We start from the raw sequence: 20,044 nt of genomic DNA on the forward strand, positions 1-20,044 counted from the left end.
CAGTGGTCAGTCATTGTAACTGAAAATTATTTTCCTTTAAATCCAAGATGGGCGACAGACAGCCACACTTGTTGATCACTGCAGCCATTTCATGTCAATCCTTGGGCTTATACAACATTGAAATACATTTAAATAGGATTAAATATTTTTCAAAGCACTCAATTAAATAATTCTTCATGAATTTACCATAACAGTCAATTGCATGATATTTAAAAAATTTAACATTAAATTAATATGGTTTTGTTTATTGCTTAGGCAGATCTTCGCCACTGGATTAGATATTTCAGTTACTTTCTAAAAACATACATTTTTGAAAGATTACTGAATATTTGTGGTTTTCTTGCTCAAAGAAAAAAAAAAAGACTTAAGGCTGATTTATACTTCTGCATCGAGCGATGGGCATGCCCCATGGGGCCGTGCATTTATACTCGTTTATGTTGCTCTGTAATAACACTTCCTAAATGCTAGTAGGTTTTTATGTTCCTCTGTATCGTAATTCTTCACAGCTGTTTTGTTTTTTTTGAAGGCTACCCTAATGTACAAGTAGCTAATACTCGCTCATTCAAAAGCGGGAACCGGCGGATGTGCAACAGCTTTAATCATAAGGTAAACACAAAACAAAACTTTCCATCTGGAAATCCTTTACTGGACTCCATGCTTGTAAACTCTCATTCCGTCTGGCTTGTGGGTCTCAGCACTGCTCATCACAGCTACCCAAGCCAACCAATCACAGAGCTTGCGATACACAACGTTGCAACGTGTAGTTACATGTTTTGAGAAGTGCTAATCAGCCACGGTGAGGGCTATGCGACCACGCGCAGACTGCACCATGGCATACGAGTGCACTTGAGACAGAAGTATAAATCAGCCTTAAAAGTCCGTGTGAAACCAAAGTTTGCAATGTTTAATTTGCTAGTGCACATTGACCGAACTCTCATTTCCGCATTTGGAGAGGTAGAAGGTGATTCTCTTCTGATGTCCGTTTGATGGCTTCAGCCAGAATATTATAAACCATGGCCCTATTTTTGTTTTGCTTTGAGGGCATGATGTGCAAAAAGAAAGCCCCGCCCCCCCACTCAATATTCTGTTTCAGTTGGAAGTACATAAACAAACTGAAATAAAAGTCTCTGCAACTTCTGCTTCATGCAGACTTTAAGAAATAACTTCAGAATTCATTACGGTGGCCGAAAGAGACAAACGTGCTGCAATTTAAAAAAACATGCAATTACAAAAAACGTCAGAAAATTAGGAAAAGATCTTCATCCGTTTGACAGCACACATGTTGTAAATTCTGACAACGCAAACAGATTTTTAAAGAATGCACAATTCCCACAATGCAAACAAATTAATAAAACGCACTACATTTTCTCAAAACACAAACAAATTACGAAAACGTGCTGCATTTTCTCACAATACTTTCAAATGGCACGACACAACAGAAATGTTTCAAGTGGTCTCTAAAACGTGACGGACCCATCAACTTAGTTTATGGATATTTAGGCGGATAAAATACAAATCAAGGGAATGGGGATGTTAAAATAAACAAACAAAAGATCACCTACAACTTCACTGAGCAATAGTCACGCCACAGCGACGTTTGTCACGCTTTAGGGCCCCTTGAAATATTTCCATTGTGTTCCATTCTTTTTGCAAGGGTTGAGAGAAAATGCAGCAATTTGTAATTTGTTCATAATTTGTTTGCATTGTTAGAACATGTAGTGCGTTTTATTAATTTGTTTGCGTTGTGGGAAAATGCAGCATTTTTTATGTGTTTGCGTTGTGAGGATTAGCAGCACATATTCTGTAAAATGGATGAAGATCTTTTCTCAGTGTGCTGGCATTTTTTCAAATTGCACGTGTTTTATTAAATGTTTATTAAGCTCTCTCTGCCATAGTAATATATGCTTTAGAGGGCTAAATTAATTTGCATCTAGCACATTTACTGATATTTAATAAATGTGTGTGGAAAATTCCTGCTATCCCTTGCAATTATTTATATTATGTGGTACAAGCTGTGAAAAGTCAAGCTCATAACTTAGCATCCCAACAAGCTGAAGACGACAAAAACATTTTATTCTCAACAGCAAAAATGTTTATACTGATTTACATTTTTCACATAAATTACCTAAAAAGGTTTATACAGCAAAAATTTGGAACCGTTAAAAAAAAAAAGAAAAATGGCCTACACGAGTAACAGTTAATGTTTTTTTTTTGTTGTTTTTGTTTTTTGCACACGTGGTAAACTTACAGACCGCAGATAAAAATCAAAACCAAAACGGAAATGGTGTAAACAGGGAGTAATGACATGCATACCGTCTGCTAAATATCAATAAAAACGGGTTGTTTCACATAATGACTGATGTGTTCGCAGGAGTCAAACTTCTGAATCAAGTAAATCCATATACTTAAATGGTACACATACACGTCATACTGTATGTGCAGCTTCCAAATATCATCATGGTAATGGTGCTGATGCTCAAATTAAAACGGCTTGTTGTAAAATTCACATACAGAAAATGATTTCAGGTTTTGTAGAGCATAAATCTGCATTGACAGATTAAACATGAGAAGAATCTGAGGTAAAGGTTGTGTTTGGCGGCGGGTTCCACTGAAATCTCAAATCCCCCCACCGTCCGTACGTTTTTTGACCATGTACAACACCAGCACAATGTAACAATATCTAAAAGGCGACCTGTGATAAGATCCTCATCAAGATTAAAAGTCCCTTAGGGATGGCGGATAAAAAAAATTCTATGGGAACTGAAATAATTTACATGAGTGAGATTCCGAGAACGGGCTGTGTGCATTCCTGGGCTCATGAGGATGTTTGCATCACTGAGGATTGTGCGTGTGGTACTGTGATGGGGCAATAGTCCTTAGGGAAGGAGGTGACTTCAACCATCCCTGCTCCTGTGTGCGGTACAGCAGTATTCATGATGTGCCTCTGTAAATGCTTGATCCAGTCCTCCTGCACTGACAGAGGGCCCTGGAAGACTAGATCACAAAACCTGTACATGGCAAAAGTGGAAGAAACAAAAAATTAAAAATATATACAGTTGAAGTCAGATTTATTAGCCCGCCTGAATATTTTTCCCCCAATTTCTGTTTAACGGAAAAAAGATTTTATTTTCCAACATATTTCTAAACATGAGTTTTAATATCTCATTTCTAATAACTGATTTATTTAATCTTTGCCATGATGACAGCACACACTCACTGGCCACTTTATTAGGTACACCTTACTAGTATCGTGTTGGACAAACTTTTACATACAGAACTGCCTTAATCATTTGACACATAGATTCAACAAGGTACTGGAAATATTCCTCAGAGATTTTGGTCCATATTGACAAGATAGCATCACACAGTGGCTGCAGATTTGTTGGCTGCACTTCCATGATGCAACAGGGGGTCCCGGTCCACAAGGGAGACTCGGCAAGCTCTGTGGGGAGGGTCGCATCATATTTTTAAACATTTTTTAGCAGTTCATTTTATCTCCTATCTAAATTTGTAAGTCGTCCTCCCCAAAAAAATAAGTCTCACTGATTCACCTTCAGTAGCTTATAGTAATGACCCAAGCATGCTGGACCCAGGTGAGGAAGTTCCAAACATTTCGGGCAGCGCTAGCAATACTGAAAACACAAAAGGCAGGAAATACCAAGATAGCTACCTGAACTATGATTTTATTCTTTTTTTTTCAAAGCAAAATGTCCCAGACCCAACCGCAGTGCATTTTTGTGTCATCCTTATTGGAAACTTATATTCATAGGGGGGCCTTACAATATTTTCTGGGGATAAGGGGGTCTCAGATAAAAAAGGTTGGGAACCACTGCTCTATTGAGTGCTGATGACTTTGGTGGCCGTTTGAGTACAAAGAACTCATTGTCATGTTCAAGAAACCAGTCTGAGATGATTTGCGCTTTATGACATAGCACGTTATACGTAGCCATACGAAGATGAATACACTGTCGTCATAAAGGGATGGACAGGGTCAGCAACAATACTCAGGTAGGCTGTGGTGTTGACACGATGCTCAATTGGTACTAATAGCTCCAAAGTGTGCCAAGAAAATATCCCCCACACCTTTACACCATTACCACCAGCCTGAACCGTTGATACACTGCAGGATAGATCCATGCTTTCATGTTGTTGATGCCAAATTCTGACCCTACCATCAGAATGTCGCAGCAGAAATCAAGACTCATCAGACCAGGCAACTTTTTCCAAACTTCTGTTGTCCAATTTTGGTGAGCCTCTGCAAATTGTAGCCTCAGTTTCCTGTTCTTAGCTGACAGAAATCCGCTTCAAGATTGTGCGTTCAGACATGCTTCTGCTTATTCTGGTTATTTGAGTTACTGTTGCCATCTATCAGCTCGAACTAGTCTGGTTATTCTCCTCTGACATCATTAAACCATTTGCGCCCATAGAATTGCCAATCACTGGATATTTCCTCTTTTTCTGACCATTCTCTGTAAACCCTACAAATGGTTGTATCCCAATATATCAGCAGCTTTTGAAATTCTCAGACCAGCCCATCTGGCACCAACAACTATAGCTGCGTCCCAAATCGCATACTTATGCACTATTCTACGCCATTTTGTAGTATACATAGTGTAAGTAGTGTGTTCACACTAAAAACTCTAAAAATAATAAGTGCACTTTAATTACCCGGGGCGGAGCTATCAGACGCACATGTTGAATAACTTTATTTATTTTGGATGGTGAAAGCAAAATTCTCCTATGAGAGTGATTATAGCGCCTCCAGATGGTGAATGCAGTTATACTCTCGGCAGGTATTATTTGATAAGTCGGTCGTTTATTTCACTGATTTGGCAACCGTCACACGTCATCAGGGAAACGGTTTGAATTTCCGTTTAGTAAAAAAAACATTAGTGTGCCATTTGGGACGCCACTACATACATATACTATCCTGTTGAGTGTGTAAGTGCATAAGTACATAGTGCATGAGTGCATAGTGTATAGTGTGCCATTTGGGACGCAGCTTATGCCCCGTTCAAAGTCACTTAAATGTGATTGGCTGATTAGAAATTTGCGCTAACGAGCAGTTAGACAGGTATATCTAATAAAGTGGCCGGTGAGTGTAAGTACATGGTACAATTCATAGTATTTAGCTTAAAGTGCAGCTTAAAGGATAAACTAGGTTAATTAGGTTAAATAGGCAAGTTAGGATAATTAGGCAAATCATAGTATAATGATAGTTTGTTGTGTAGCCAATTGAAAAAAAATATTGCTAATAATACTGACTTTAAAATGGCCTTAAAAGTGCTTTTATTCTAGCTTAAATAAAACAAATAAGACTTTCTTAAGAAGAAAAACCTAATCAGAAATACTGTTAAAGAAATTCCTTTCTCTGTTAAACATATTTTGGGAAATTTAAAAAAAAAAATTACAGGAGCGCTAATTATTTTCACTTCAACTGTATGCAATATACATCTCTGGAAAAAAAAGAGACCAGTTGAAAATGTTCAGTTTCTCTGGATTTACGATTTATAGTTAAAAAAAATTTAATCATGTTATTATTTACTCACCACTATGTCATTCTAAACCTCTCATACTTTTGTTCTGCATTTTTTTTTTGTAGTTTTGCATAAATTTGCAAAATAATACCATGTTTTACAACCATGTAATAATACGTTTAACAAATCAAAATACCAAACCTTTAACTTCAGAAGAGTTAAGAAATCTATCACTGGTAGATTCACCGTTGTTTAATCAAACCAAATGAAATGTTACTCTGACCAACTGTCTTTTATATAGCAAGACAATGCACTTTTAATATAGAGGTTACCTGCAAGTAAGTCTATAGATTTCCTCTGGATTGTGCATCAGTGAGAAGGCTTTCTTCTTTGACCATGGTCTTGCTCTCTGCTTTCTCTGTTTACAGTCCAAAGCTGCAATAATAAGCAATGTTTGTATCAGAAACAATACAACCAGGAATTTTACAAAAGCACAACATATGCTTTTGACCTTTAAAAACTTCAACTAATCAACTAATGAGTATTTACTGTATTTTACCTGTATTAACATGCCCACGTGTGATTGGACAGTAAATGAGAACTCTATAACTCTATGATAATATTTCTACAATGAATATTTTTTGCAAATGACAGATAGCTTGGCTAAAAAACACTCTTGTTTGTTCACTGGGCTCATGTGGATTATTGCCTAAATAATATAACAATTCGTTGACTAAGTTACTTTAAAGATATTTTTAAGAAATTGGCACATAGTAAAAGCTGTATAAAAGCTATATGATATGAAAAATGAAAATATTCATTTACAAATAAGGTCTGAAAAAGAAGCATTTACTGAGGAAGTAAAAATCAACATACTAGCACCATCTTGAAGAGCTTTTCTCTTTCTTTGTGAATATCCCCTCAGATGATTGGAGAGACTTATTCCACTGTGGAAGCTGGCATTACAGTGCACACACACATTTCTTTTATTGTCACCTTTCTCTGTAAAAAAAAAAATAACATGCAAAATTAAACATTTACAATCATTACAGATGCTGTAAGACAAGGGTGGCCAACACTGTTCCAATAGATCTACCTTCCTGCAGAGCTCAGCTGCAACCTTGATTAAACGTACCTGTCTTTAATTACCAACCGTTCCTTCAGATCCTACAAGGTTGGTTTAGAATGTGTTTGATCAGGGTTGGAGCTGAACTCTGCAGGAAGGTAGATCTCCAGAAACACAGCTGAGCACCTGCTATAAGGCATTCATGCACTCCTCAGGGTCAACAAGACCTTCGTCAGCGGATCGTTTGGTTGTGATCAGTCTACAATTAGAGCAACCTAACAAAAATTTTAAAACCATTTAGAAAAGATTACATTCTCATGGTCTTAGTCCTTTTATTCATCAGGGGTCGCCACAGTGGATTTAACTGCCAACTTATACAGCAGGGGTTTTTAAACTGTGTGGCGGGAGAATTTGAGGCGTGCACTCAAGTAAGTTATGATGATGATTTTTATGCATTCACTAGAGCAGAGGTGGGCAAACTACAGCCCGAGGGCCATATGCGGCCCGCTGAACACTTTCATCCGGCCCGCGAGGGAGTTTTTAAAATGCTGCTTCTGAGTAACGGTTTGGTTTCAGAATTAGTAATTTAATGATGCAATACAAGTCATCGCCATATTGGCGGTACAGTTAGCACAACCAGTAGAACACACTCAGATATTAAAATGCACTCGACCGTTAATGACTGAAAATGGACTCTGAATGTTGTGTGTTTAGGAAAGAATAGACAACAAAATACTTCTTCACCAATATCGGACAGAAAGTGGTAGGTCTAAAATGCCAAGAAAGTATTGCTGTTTTTAAAGATTACAACCTAAGGGGCCGATCACACCGAACGCGCATTTACGGTTCAAAAACGCAAGGTGCACCGCACTGCCTTTTTGTCAACGAAAAAACGGAGCGCCGTGCGCTTTATGCTGTTAGGCAACGACTGAATCAGCTGGGTATTTTGCAAGAGTGTTGCTGTTGATATTAATATAACTTTATTTTCAGGCTCATTGTTCACATTAACACTCTCATAATAACATGACTTGAAATAACAAAGACTAAGATTCTTTCGTTTTATCTCATAATTTTATGATTGATATGAGCATATTAATACAAGCTCAAATGAGATTGTTGTGATTTGACTCAAATTATATAATAATTGCTGGTTAAATGTGTTATTTTTTGTCATAGAATATATTTTCCATGCATACATCCACTTAAAAAAGTTCTTTTATCAAAGATTAGTGGTTTCATCAAGTTTTATGATGATTGATCTGTATATTCTTAAAGCAGTGCAAATTAGATTATTGTAAATTTGACTGTATAGTATACTTTAAGAATTATTTTGAATGTGTTTATATAGGATTTGTTCTATCAGACAATATCTTTTATTTTCTCCACTGTACAATTATTACATTATGATTATTACATTTTATAAGGGATTATTTTATTGTTTTATGATGACTGATAAGTAATGATAAATATAAATAGCAGTAGAATTGTAAATTTGACTTAATAACTATTAAAAAATCTGTTTAGTGTTAATGTGACATGTTTCTCTCTGATATTACATGTTCCATGCATACTGCCACTATAAATAAAAGTTATTTTTGAGTTACTTTTGAAGGATTTGACGTGTGGCCCTTCACTTGGTTTGCAAAACTTGATGTGGCCCTCGGGTCTAAAAAGTTTGCCCACCACTGCACTAGAGGGAATATGATTAACAAACTTTAGCTCCAGAGCTAACTAATAGGCACATGTAGAGTTAATGCGTTCCAGTAAAACAAATATAAATCAAATGGACCGGGTACTTTTTAAAATGAATGACGGTGAATAAATGAATGTAAAACCGGTGGTCCATCTTACTAAAAAGTGCCCTTCTGAATCAAATCAGCGGGATGCCCTTCTGGATATTTAACTTATTTTGAAGACATACTGGCAACGTTTACATGGACATTAGTAATAGTTATTTGCCTTAATCTGAATAAGACAATAATATAGTTAAGTTGTTACGTGAAGTGCTTTTTAAATATTGCGTCACCAGGTAATTTTGGGTGTTTCATCTTTAATTTTTTTACTTTAACTGCAGTTCGGCAGTTTCACTTTCACTTATGAACATTTCATTCATGCCCTCGTGACTGGTGTAATGGAAGCGAATATGAAGGAAGGACTGGTGGAAGAGTGTTGTTTTAATGTAATTTGATATCGCACACCTAATGGAAAGAAATAAAAGCTTCCACATTTCGTGATGTGTGTGTGTGTGTGTGCTGTCCTTTACTGACAGCCGTGTGTGATGCAGCGAAAAGTCCTTCATCACGGTAATAGTTTGATTATAGTCGATAGTTTGATTAACAGTAGAAGATGATTAATGGTTAGTCGTGTCAGGAATCCGACCACAGATTCGCACGTTGTCCTTACAGAAAAAGGCTCAGCCAGCACACTGAATCAGGTAAGCTATATATTTATGTTTCAATGTAATTATTTCTACACATTTTAAACGCAGCAAGTAATATGTGAATGATCTTTGCACGTACATTATAATTTTGGCTCGAGGGAGGGGTGCCTTGGGGGGCGAAAGTGAAAAAGTTTGAAAACCCCTGTTATTCAGCATATGTTTTTATAGCAGATGCCCTTCAAGTTGCAACCCAGTACTGGGAAACATCCATACACACGCATTCACACACATACACTACGGCCAATTTAGTTTATTCAATTCATCTGTACCGCATCTGTGTCTTTGGACTGTGGGGGAAACTGGAACACCCGGAGGAAACCCGGGGAGCACGGGGAGAACATGCACCAGCGACCTTCTCGATGTGAGGTGACAGTGCTAACCACTGAGCCACTGTGTCGCCCCAGATTAAATTTTTCCTATACAAAAATGTGTTATACATTTTTATTTAAGATACCCTTTATTGACTAATCATGAGAGAATATTAATCTTATTTATATTTTTCTTATTTAAACACCCATAAGAATAATAATTTTGTCTTCATATACATCATTTTTTGAAACCTGAAGGTACACAACAAACATTAGTCTAGAACAACGTGCTATAGTCACAACAAACGTTACACATTTACATTTGAAACTTAAATTATTTATTAATTATTAAACCTATACGTGTCCTTTAAAAACAAGGTTCACCTTGGAATAATAATTTTGTCATTATGTAAGCAAATGCTTATTCTTTTTAATATTTTTTTAAACAGACTGAAAGCTACACTTAGAATTTAAATTATTATCATTTTTCCCTTCAGTTTCATGTTTAAAGCATGGGAGTTTGGTTAAATATAAGAATGTGAAGTGACAAAACTTTCATTTTGCATCGTTTAGCCTTTTTTACAGGTGATCACTGAAACAAATGAAACATTACCTCCTGGTGAACTTGGCACTGCTTTGCAAGTGTGAATTTCAAGGCCACAGTCTTTCCCTGAAGTTAAAGAAAGAGCCTTTTTTGCCGTGAGGGACTGATGCTTTGCTTTGGCCTCTTCGTGGGCTCTTCTTTTCTTCAAAATACCAATCAGATCACTTGGTGGTGAGCCTTTATTAATCTCTAACCTTTTTTTCTCCTCCTTGTCATCTTTTTGTCGTTTGACAGTGGATGCAAATGTCAGTCCGTTACCCAGCCTAACAGGATAGAAAGTATTGGTGGTGCGGCACTTCTTTTCAAGAACCTGCAGCTTTAGCTGAAACTGTTTCTTATCGCGCATCAATTCTTTCAATATGATAACTGGAGATTTGGACGCAGTGGAAGTGGGTTTGCCCAATCGCTTTAGGTGGCCTCTCACATGATTGGACAGCCCGGTCCTATTGTCAAACCACTCCCTACAGAGAGGACAGATGAGCTCTGTCTGCTGGCAGTCAGTGGGCAGCTCTGCCGGATGATCAGTCTGGGACGTGTCCTCCTCTGTCAGGATCAGAAGACAACAAAGAAACCATTTGAAATCAGCTTTATTTACAACATTGGCTTATTTATTATAAGCCAATCTGTCCAGACCTAGATAATCTACACCAGCCTGAATTCTGGCTTAGACTTACACCAACTTACACCACAACATTTCATGTGGCAAATAACAAAAAAAATAAATAAACTTTGAAAAATGTATCTTTTAAGGAAAAAAAGAAACCTGGATACCTGCAAATTTGGCCTTTTATAGTAAGAAAAATTATACTATATACATGCAAGATCTACAATAGTTCTACATGACTGACAATTTAAAAAAATCTTCTGAAAATGAGGATGACAGAATTTTCATTTTTGGGTCAACTGGCCCTTTAAGATCTGCTTTTTTCTCCTATTACAACAACTTTTCTGAATGTAAACGAATTAAATAAATGTGACCACTCTAGATAGAGCACATATTCCTTTATTTATTTAAATAAAATAATAAATTAATTATATAGATGTAAATACTTTTTTACATTATGTTTGTACTTCAGGACCTTCAACCTGGACAAGATAAAAATTGATTTATCATCAACTGTTAGCAAAGCCAATAAAATTGAGTAAAAGAATTAAATAAATAAATAGCAAATATTTCCCTCAGTATGGCATTGTAAATTCACACCATGCTTCACAGTAAAAAATATCTCATCTTGAGCGTGATCACAACAGTTTAAATTGAACTCACATGAGCTAATGCTGTTGCATTACTATCCAGGATAAGCACAATTATGATTTTGTAGAACAATACAACATGTGTTCATTCTCTCCATTGTAAACCAACAGCATCACTTCAAGTGCAAGTTTACAGGAAATGATGTAATAATTTTCACTTGTGGAGGCTTAAACTGAAGTGATTGTATACCCAAAAATAAAATATCTGCCAAATAATTACCCATCCTCATGTTGTTTCAAATGCCTAATACTTTTGTTTATCTTTAGCAGTGATGGGAATAACAGCGCTATAAATAAATGGCGTTACTAACTAGGCATGGGACGATAACCATTTTCAAGGTATACTGTGGTTTTACCACATTTGTGGTTTTGCCAACATTTTCTGCAATATCGTTCCTAAGGTATGTGTAATATTTTTTATTTATGTTTTTTTAGAACAACAGTATCTCCAGCAGAAAAGATATACAAAGATGCCGTTTTAAATAGTAAAGTAACCTATGTTTTTGAAACTAATGAAGACAGTAGAAGTCAATGATTCATTTGAATTATTTAGCCTGACAAGTTTACTTCTCCAAAATATTATAAATCTTTCAAAAAATAAAACATATTATGTTCAAAGGGGAAAAAGGTTTTGTTTTTTACCCAGACAGAAAACAACTTATTTTAGAGCAGTAATCACAATACCATGATACAGTAAAACCGTGACATTTTTATCCAAGGTTATCATACTGTCAGAATCCTACACCAAATCATGCCTATTACTAACAGTGATATTTCATTCAGTAACAAGTAATCGAACTAAATATTATTTCCCCTGTTACAACGCCATTGCCATTAACGACACTAAAATGCACGTTACTATAATCAAGAAAACTGAAGCAGTTTTCATGCGAGCAGCGTTTCTCTCAGCCATAGGATCACTCTTTCTCTTGGGTACTTTTGCAAACTGGAAATATAAGCACTACTTTACAACATTAAAATAGTGTAAATTAGTGTACAGTGTTTTATATTTATTGTATAGTCATTTGACAATTTAAATTTTTTTTAAAGTAATGCAATAGTTACTTTCCCCTGGCAATTAGTTACTTTTATAATCATGTTACTAACTCAGTTACTATTTGTGAGAAGTAACAAGTAACTATAACTAATTACACTTTTAAAGGAACGTGCCCAAAACTGGTCTTAAGAATAAATACTAAAATATATTTTAGATAAAAGACAGCAATGGTCTCGCCTAGTTCAAAGCCCTAAAAGTTACCAAAATACATTTTCAAAACTTTTCATGTGTCTTTATTCAACAGTTGCAGCTAGGGTTGGGTATCGTTTTGGGTTATTTCAATACCAGTGCTATATTGATACATCGATGGTACCGATGCTAAAACGGTGCCTGAACCGATACTTTTAAGGCACATATTTAATATTGGACAAAAAATATTTTAATCATTGTAATTGAAATATATAACTATGTATTCATAATAAGTTTAAAGTATAGACCAATTCATAGGCTAAGCATTGCATTAATATATTTATTTAAAAAATAATTTATTAATACTTATTTTGATCATTAGTTTGTTAGTATGATGCAATTAACATTACATTAGCTTACTACTAACCTGTGGAAAGGCTGTCATCATAATCAGTAAACACCTTTTTTCTAGGGTTGAGGCTTTTGACTGTTTACATGGACATAAGTAATCTAATGATTTGAGTTAATCTAAATAAGACAATACAATGATTAAGGTCTTTACATGAGTTGCTTTTAGAATGTTCCTTTCATGATTCCTTGTTACATGTTATATTACATAGATCCATTAACGTCATTGCGTTACCACGCTATCCATGTTTCCTTTGGAGTTTCAAGTAATTAAAATTTTTTGACTTCCTGAAAGTTCACTTTCATTCAGGAACATTTCATTCATGCCCCTCATGACAAATTGAGGTATTGGATGAGAATATAAAGTGAGGACTGATGGAAAAGTGTTGTTTTGATAAAATTTTACACCGAATGGAAAGAAAAAGCCTCTGCATTTCTTGACAAAAGTGTCTGTGGTGCTTTAAAGCAGGCCCGGATTGGCTAATCGGGAGGACCGGGAGAATTCCCGGTGGGCCGGTCCGTTTTTTGGCGGCGAGGGCCGGTGTCCCTTGCTGCTTGCACTCTCAGCAGTCACGCTCTTTTCATTTATTAATGTGTTTGACCATAGCCTGACTCTTTTTATTAATTATTTTGCCGCAGCTCCGTTCTTTTTATTTACTTTCTCGCAGCCCCGTGAGCAAAATGCAGCCCGCAGGGTAATCAAGATGTAATAGTAAATCATTATTCGACTCCAAACAGCAGCACCTTAGTGAATATAAGATTTCGAAAAATTAATATTAATGAATAATACACCTGCTCAATGAAAATCAGATGATTCACTACTTAATAAGTCTGATATAATTTGATCAGAGATCTTATAGGGGTAGAAAGAGATTCAGGTCAGTGCAATATTTATTTTTTGTTCACCACCCAACAGCGCCATTGTGGTCCAGTGGTCAGCGCATTGTGTTACAACGCAACCGACCCGTGTTCGATTCTCACCTGGATATGTATAGTTATATTTTTTTTCATTTTTATTGTTAAGACATATAATACTGTTAGGGTTTTTGAACATTTAAAGTTCTAAAGCACCTGTTTTCTTGAAATAGACGCAGTAGTGTTATTAGAAACTGAATTGGAAATTACCTTATTTTAATATAGACAGTCGTGAACTGAGGTGGGCTGGTCTAAGGCTTAAAACTCCAGGGCTGAAAAGGAGTCCCACTCCGGCCCTGCTTTAAAGTAATCAAAAATCACTGTTTACATGGTAGACTCTTAATCAGAGTTTTGTCTTAATCATATTAAAATCAAAGTATTGGTCTCCATGTAAACAGTCACTGAAAGTGTTTTTGGCATTTCTCTGGAACGAGTCTGGACCATTGCTGTCTATGGAGGATGAGGGAGTTCTGGAATTTCATCTAAAATACTGTAATTTGTATTACGAAAATAAACGAAGGCCTCTGGGGTTTGGAAAAACATGAGGACAAGTAAATAATAACTTTTGAACTAACACTTTAACAATAAATCTTCTTGTATGGGAGTATGGTCTCTTTAATTAAATTAAGTAACAATCAGAATAGAAAACTCTACAGAAGTAAAGCAAGAAAGTCAGTCAAGTAAATTAAAATTGTCACCTGTTTTGACTTGGGACAGTGCTTGTCGTCGAACTGGAGGTACTTTGTCAGAAGCTACTTTAACTGCAGATTTAACTGGAGCACGGCGTACTTTCAGGCCAACTCTGTGCAAATGACCTCTTATATGATTAGAGAGACTAATTCCTGACTCAAATACAGCAGGACAGTACGGACAACCCTTCAGATCGGTCTCAACATCTGAGCTCGGTTCAAGCTTTACAGCCGTGATCGACTCGGAGATCTCTTCGTCCTTGTATTCATCTTTGACAGAAAGCACCCTTGGAGAACTGTGATTTCTCTCAAAGTGACTAGCTGAGGCACCAAGACTCGCCTTTGAAGATGAAGACCGTCTTTTTACAAGTCGAGCATTAGCATTCTTGTCCATTTCACATTCTTCAGGTCCAAGAGCATCACTAGAAACACTCAAATTGTCAGAGTTATTGATCAGTACTTTCCTCCTCCTAGTTGCTTGGGGTTTCTTAAATTTCTGCCTACATTTCGGGAAATCTAGAAGAATATCTTGGCCCTGCATATTGTGGAATGGAGTTGACATTTTCCTTTTGGAAGGCGACTTCTTTAATGTTTGCTTTTCCAAACCTAAATGCGTTTTTCCAGCATCTTCTGAGCAGGTAACATTTACATCAAACTTAGAAGTTCTTTTAGTGTTCCCTTCTTTAGAATGTGCTGATCTTTTCAGATATTTTGAAGGGGGTGAACTAGTTTCAGAGAATGTGGTCTCGCAATTGAGCGAACTGTCAAGAAATTCTTTTGTACTGCTTTTAGCAGGCTCCTGGTGAGTGTCGATTTCTGAGCCACTCTTGTCTCTACGTTTCTTTCTGGATAAAAGTGTGTGGATTGATTTGTCAAGTTTTGATTCACCAACACGTTTTTTCTTCCGTAACAGACCGCACTTGTCATTGGACAGGTTATTTTCTTCATCTGGTGCACCGAACTTTACTAACAATCTTGGTGACCTTGCTTTTGGTTTTGCACATGATGTAAGAACATTGCAAGCCGAGAACGACTGTTCAGTTGTGGGTGGTTCTTCATCACCACTGTCAAGAGAATGCGAGTTTACCTGTTCTTCCTCAACATGATTTCCAACGCTGTTTTTTGTTTTTCTTTCAAAAGAAGGGGAGTAGGAATTTGGACATGGTGATTTATTGACTTTTCGCTCCTGGAATCCATCTGATTTCCAAACGGTATGATCAGCCCCAATGACACCATGTTTATGATACAAATGTCTTCTCAGTTCATCTTCATTCATTTCAACAAAATCACATTTATTACAACTATAGTACCGTTTGTCCTTCTCATGGGTCTTAGCGTGTTGCACAAAAGTGTTCGGACAGTTTGTTCCAAAATTACACTGGGGGCATTGCAACTTTGCATCTTTACCTTCATCTTTAATTTGATGGAACTGATTTAGTTTCTTTCCCTTGTCCTGGTGAACACTTATATGATTTAACAGTGAACTTCGATCATAGTAACACTGTCCACATTCCTTGCATACGAATGGCTTTGAGCTAGTTGTGTCTTTATTACATGTGATTTGATTTTGTCCTAGTGACTTCTCTTTAAAATCATTGTTTTGTTGAAAAAATGTAGGTCCCTCAGAATCTGATGACAAAGTTTCTCTTATCAATCCTATTTTTTGAGTCTTGCTTAAAGGTTTTTTTGCTGGTTTGGGAAACAAATGTTTAACAGCCTCAGCAGTTCCATTGAAATATTTGGTGTTCTTCACAATGGGCGACTGTAGTTTGGAGGGTTTCCTTGGTGAACGAGTCTTCTTTACAGGACCGAACTCTATCGGGCTTCCTTCACCAGGGTGATCTTGTTTTGAATCTAAATTCAAATCAGAGAAGGGGTCCTCTGAAGGGTCAACTTTTAGCACCAATTTCTCTTTACGTCTCCTTCTTTTATGAACAATAGGTGATGGAACTCTTCTTTTCTGGTTGATGGGTGATGGAACTGGTGACAGTTTTTCTTCAATATCGAGACCATTATCATCATCCCACAAGAACTTCATAAACTCTCGTTGGGGATTCCAGCCAAGGTCATTAGCATCATCATAATTATCTAATGAGGCTTCTGGAGATTCGTTATCAAAGCCCCATATGCCCCTATTCTCAACATCCTCTGCTGTCAATGTTTGCCTTATTGTTATTTCCCCTTCTTTTCTGAGTGGATCAGCTCCTTCAAAGTGGACGTTGGTTGTCACAGAATTCTGAGCGTGCAATGATTTCGGAAGGAATCCGGGTACATTTTTTGAAATATCCAACAATATTTCATCTGATATATGTGGTGATGTGGATCCATTGACGTAAGCAGCCTTGGCTGGTCCATCAGAACAGATGGAGTCTATGAAACTAACACTGGACAGGAGGTCTCCTTGGTCACTCAGCAGCTCCATGGTCTCGTGAAGACAATGCACTGATGGTCCTGATGTAGTCCCCTCTACAGAGAATGACTGGTTGCTCAAAAGGTCCTGAGAGATGCTTGACATTGAGATGTCATTTTCCTCTACTTTGGCACTTTCCTTCAAAGCAGACATTCCTAACTGTCCTAAGGACTGTTTCTGGAGATAAAACACAAAAACAAAAACAAAAAATAGATAATCATGCATGTTATACATAGCATTGCAATTTTAGAAAAATGTCCCTATTACACCATTAGAGACGTCCACAGACTTGCATTATACAAGCTTGGACAACATGACAGTAACAGACAAAAGAATGACATTAAAACCAAAAAGATTAATTGGCCATGGGTTCCCTAGAGATTTTTGTACGGGAATTTACAATGAGATTCATAAGAAAAACGCCATCTACAGCAAACACAATATTTAAAATGTGAATTTTGAAGTTATGTCTATTTCATAAATCATATCATTTTCATAAGTAACTAGATAATAACGCTATGGGGCTTAAGACAAGTAAGTTACTGTAGGCTTGTAATCAACCCTTGAATCTATCAGCAAGGCATATCGGCATAATTTTCCTTATCTAGATGAAACTGAAGTATACATTTGAGTTAATTATTGGATAACTGATCTACGGTACAGACAATATCATGCATTCCTAAAACCCTCAAAATAATGGGTCTCATTCATTAAACGTGTACAGCACACACAAATTTATGTTTGAAATGTACATACCGACGTTTTCACAAATGTAGGTGGAAATACAGTGAATAAAGCGAGAAAATTATTGAAATGTTTAAAAACAATGTTCCTCAAAGAGAGATAGAAAGACATTTGAATATTTCACCTTTAACAGTGCATAAAATAATTAAGGGATTCAAGGAATTTAGAAGAATTTTAGTGCATAAATAACAAGGCAGCAAGAATAAAGCTGAACTACCGGGATCTCTGATCGCTAAAGTTGCACTATATTGAGAATCATCATTTATCTATAAACGATATCACCACATGGGTTCAGGACTACTTTGGCAAACCTTTGTCAAGTACCACAATACATAGTTACATCCATAAATGCCAGTGAAAACTGTTTTGTGCCAAAAGTAAGAAAAGGATCATGCAGACTAGAGCTGCACGATTCTGGCTTAAATGAGAATCGCAATTTTTTTCCTTAAAATTAAGATCACGATTCTCTATATGTAAAATGAAGTTTAATATGAGATTATTGTTTTTTCCTCAAACATATAGTAAAACAACAATATTAATATTATGTGTAGGTCTACTGGTTTCTATAAATAATTATATTCTGCTTATAATAATTCTGATGTTGAATTATGTTTGTATGGCCTATTTTGCAATCTGTTATTAGACATTTAATTCACTGGTTAAATCAACATTATATAGACTAGAGTAGTTATACTGACACTGTAAACATTTATTTTCATGCACAGCTGTGTGTTCGCTATGAAAGAAAAAACATCAAATGCTTGTTGCAGTCATAACTTTAAAATGCCATATGATTATTTAAATGATGTGCACGCTTTCGGTTTCATTTTTACTGCTAAGTGCTGTTCATAGTTCGCGTGTGGCTCTCAAACAATCACTCTGTGCCACAAACTGAATATTATTAACAACTTTATTATCTGTTACTCACAGCAAATGCAGGTTCTATTCCATAAAGTAGACGCGCGTGTCTATCATTAAGTAGAGCGTGCGGCCGCAGTCAGCAGCTCACGTCATGTGTGATTTCCCGGCCACGAATACAGCATTACATATAGACATAAATGACATTATTAGGTGAAATATACCTTATAAATACAGTATGTGACTCTTTAAACATCATTTGGAGGGCTCCATGTCGCTGAGCAACGTGTGTGAAACAATGAAAAGACTCATGCAGCTGCCTTTGCTTCTCTCCTGAACTTGAAAATATTATTGACAGAATCGTAGAAATGCTGGATTAGGTTCGTATAAGGGGTCGAATCGAGATTATGATCTTTTTTCGATTAATTGTGCAGCTCTAATCCAGACTGTTACCAACAAGTCCAAAAGCCAGGGTCTGTCATGGTATGGGGTTGTGTCAGTGACCTTGGTAAAGGTAATTTGCACTTCTGTAATGCACCATTAATGCTGAAAAGTATATAAAGATTTTGGAGCACAATATGCTGCCTTCTTTTCTAGGGACACACATGCATATTTCAACAAGACAATGCAAAAATACATTCTGTACACAAGTCCTGGCTGTGGAGGAAAAGGATTCAGGTACTTGACTGGCCTGTCTGCAGTCCCAACTTGTTTCCAATATAGAATGTGTGGTGTTTTTTAAAGCACAAAGTATGACAATGAAGACCCTTATGCTGTTGCCCACCTTATGACTTGTTTGCAGGAAGAATTGGACAAAATTACATCTGAAACACTTCATCACTTGGTGTCTTTAGTCCCTAAACATTTTTAAGTGTTGAAAAAATGAAGTGCAACATGAACCAAAATTTAAATACGCTGAAGTTAGAAAAAGAAAACTCTGCATAAAAGCATCGCCAAGCATCACGACCATTAATACTGTGTGGTTGCCTAGCATACTGTAAAAAATGTCAAGGCTAAAATTATAAAATGCTCTTCTTAAACTCTTTTGACAAGAGTTTTTTTTCTTAAGTAAAGAAAAATTTAGTGCTTTTTACCTCACATTTTCAAAAAAAAAGAAAGTGTGTTCCACATCCAACATCAAAACCTTCATTACCCTTTATGTTCTTTTTCTTTTGGCTCATTGCCATAATTATGAATTATTCTTATAATTTTCTCTAGACAAGTGAAGCTTTACAGAAAGCCCTTATATACTGTACATCTGGCGTGGGCATGTATTATGCAAATTGTCAATGGCGTAGAAAAGGACTCACACTGAAGAACAAGTTTAAGAACGTTCTCATGCGTGTACATAAATATTGTCAATTAGGCAGAACGTTTTTGTGAGAAATTCTAATGTGAATATATATACGAAACATTTATGCAATTAACAGTGAACGAGATTTTTGGAAATTCACTGCAATCTAATCACCTGTTTCTGACAAAACTCCTGCACCACACTATTTTCATAGCCCAACTGGTCAGTAGTGAAATGCCAAAGTATGCTTAAGTTTTTGTTCATGCGATGTGAGTGTTCACATATATCGTGTCTGGAGATATAAAAGGTAAAAAATACAAGAAGTGTCTACAGACAGTATGAACAGGCAGTCTCAGACATGCACTTTTAACCCCTTAAAGGCTTGTGCACA

At 36.4% G+C, this 20,044-nt stretch overlaps 1 protein-coding gene and 1 long non-coding RNA gene across 3 annotated transcripts in view; both read right to left on the reverse strand.

The window, feature by feature from the left end:
• Positions 1-20,044, reverse strand: part of LOC148679736 (uncharacterized) — an 807,653-nt gene that overhangs the window by 429,899 nt on the left and 357,710 nt on the right. The gene's annotated exons all lie outside the window — the stretch shown is intronic.
• Positions 1-20,044, reverse strand: part of znf644a (zinc finger protein 644a) — a 398,550-nt gene that overhangs the window by 374,392 nt on the left and 4,114 nt on the right. The window contains 5 exon segments of one of the 2 annotated variants that reach the window (NM_001278254.1): positions 2,054-3,008; positions 5,810-5,912; positions 6,354-6,479; positions 9,905-10,438; positions 14,357-16,934. In NM_001278254.1, the coding sequence (NP_001265183.1) occupies positions 2,816-3,008; positions 5,810-5,912; positions 6,354-6,479; positions 9,905-10,438; positions 14,357-16,910 (3,510 nt within the window). In that variant the 5' untranslated portion in view covers positions 16,911-16,934 and the 3' untranslated portion in view covers positions 2,054-2,815. 2 annotated transcript variants of the gene reach the window in all.

This window comes from Danio rerio, chromosome 2 (genome assembly GCF_052040795.2).
Source record: "Danio rerio strain M-AB ecotype USA chromosome 2, GRCz13ab, whole genome shotgun sequence".
Taxonomy (NCBI): Eukaryota; Metazoa; Chordata; class Actinopteri; order Cypriniformes; family Danionidae; genus Danio; species Danio rerio.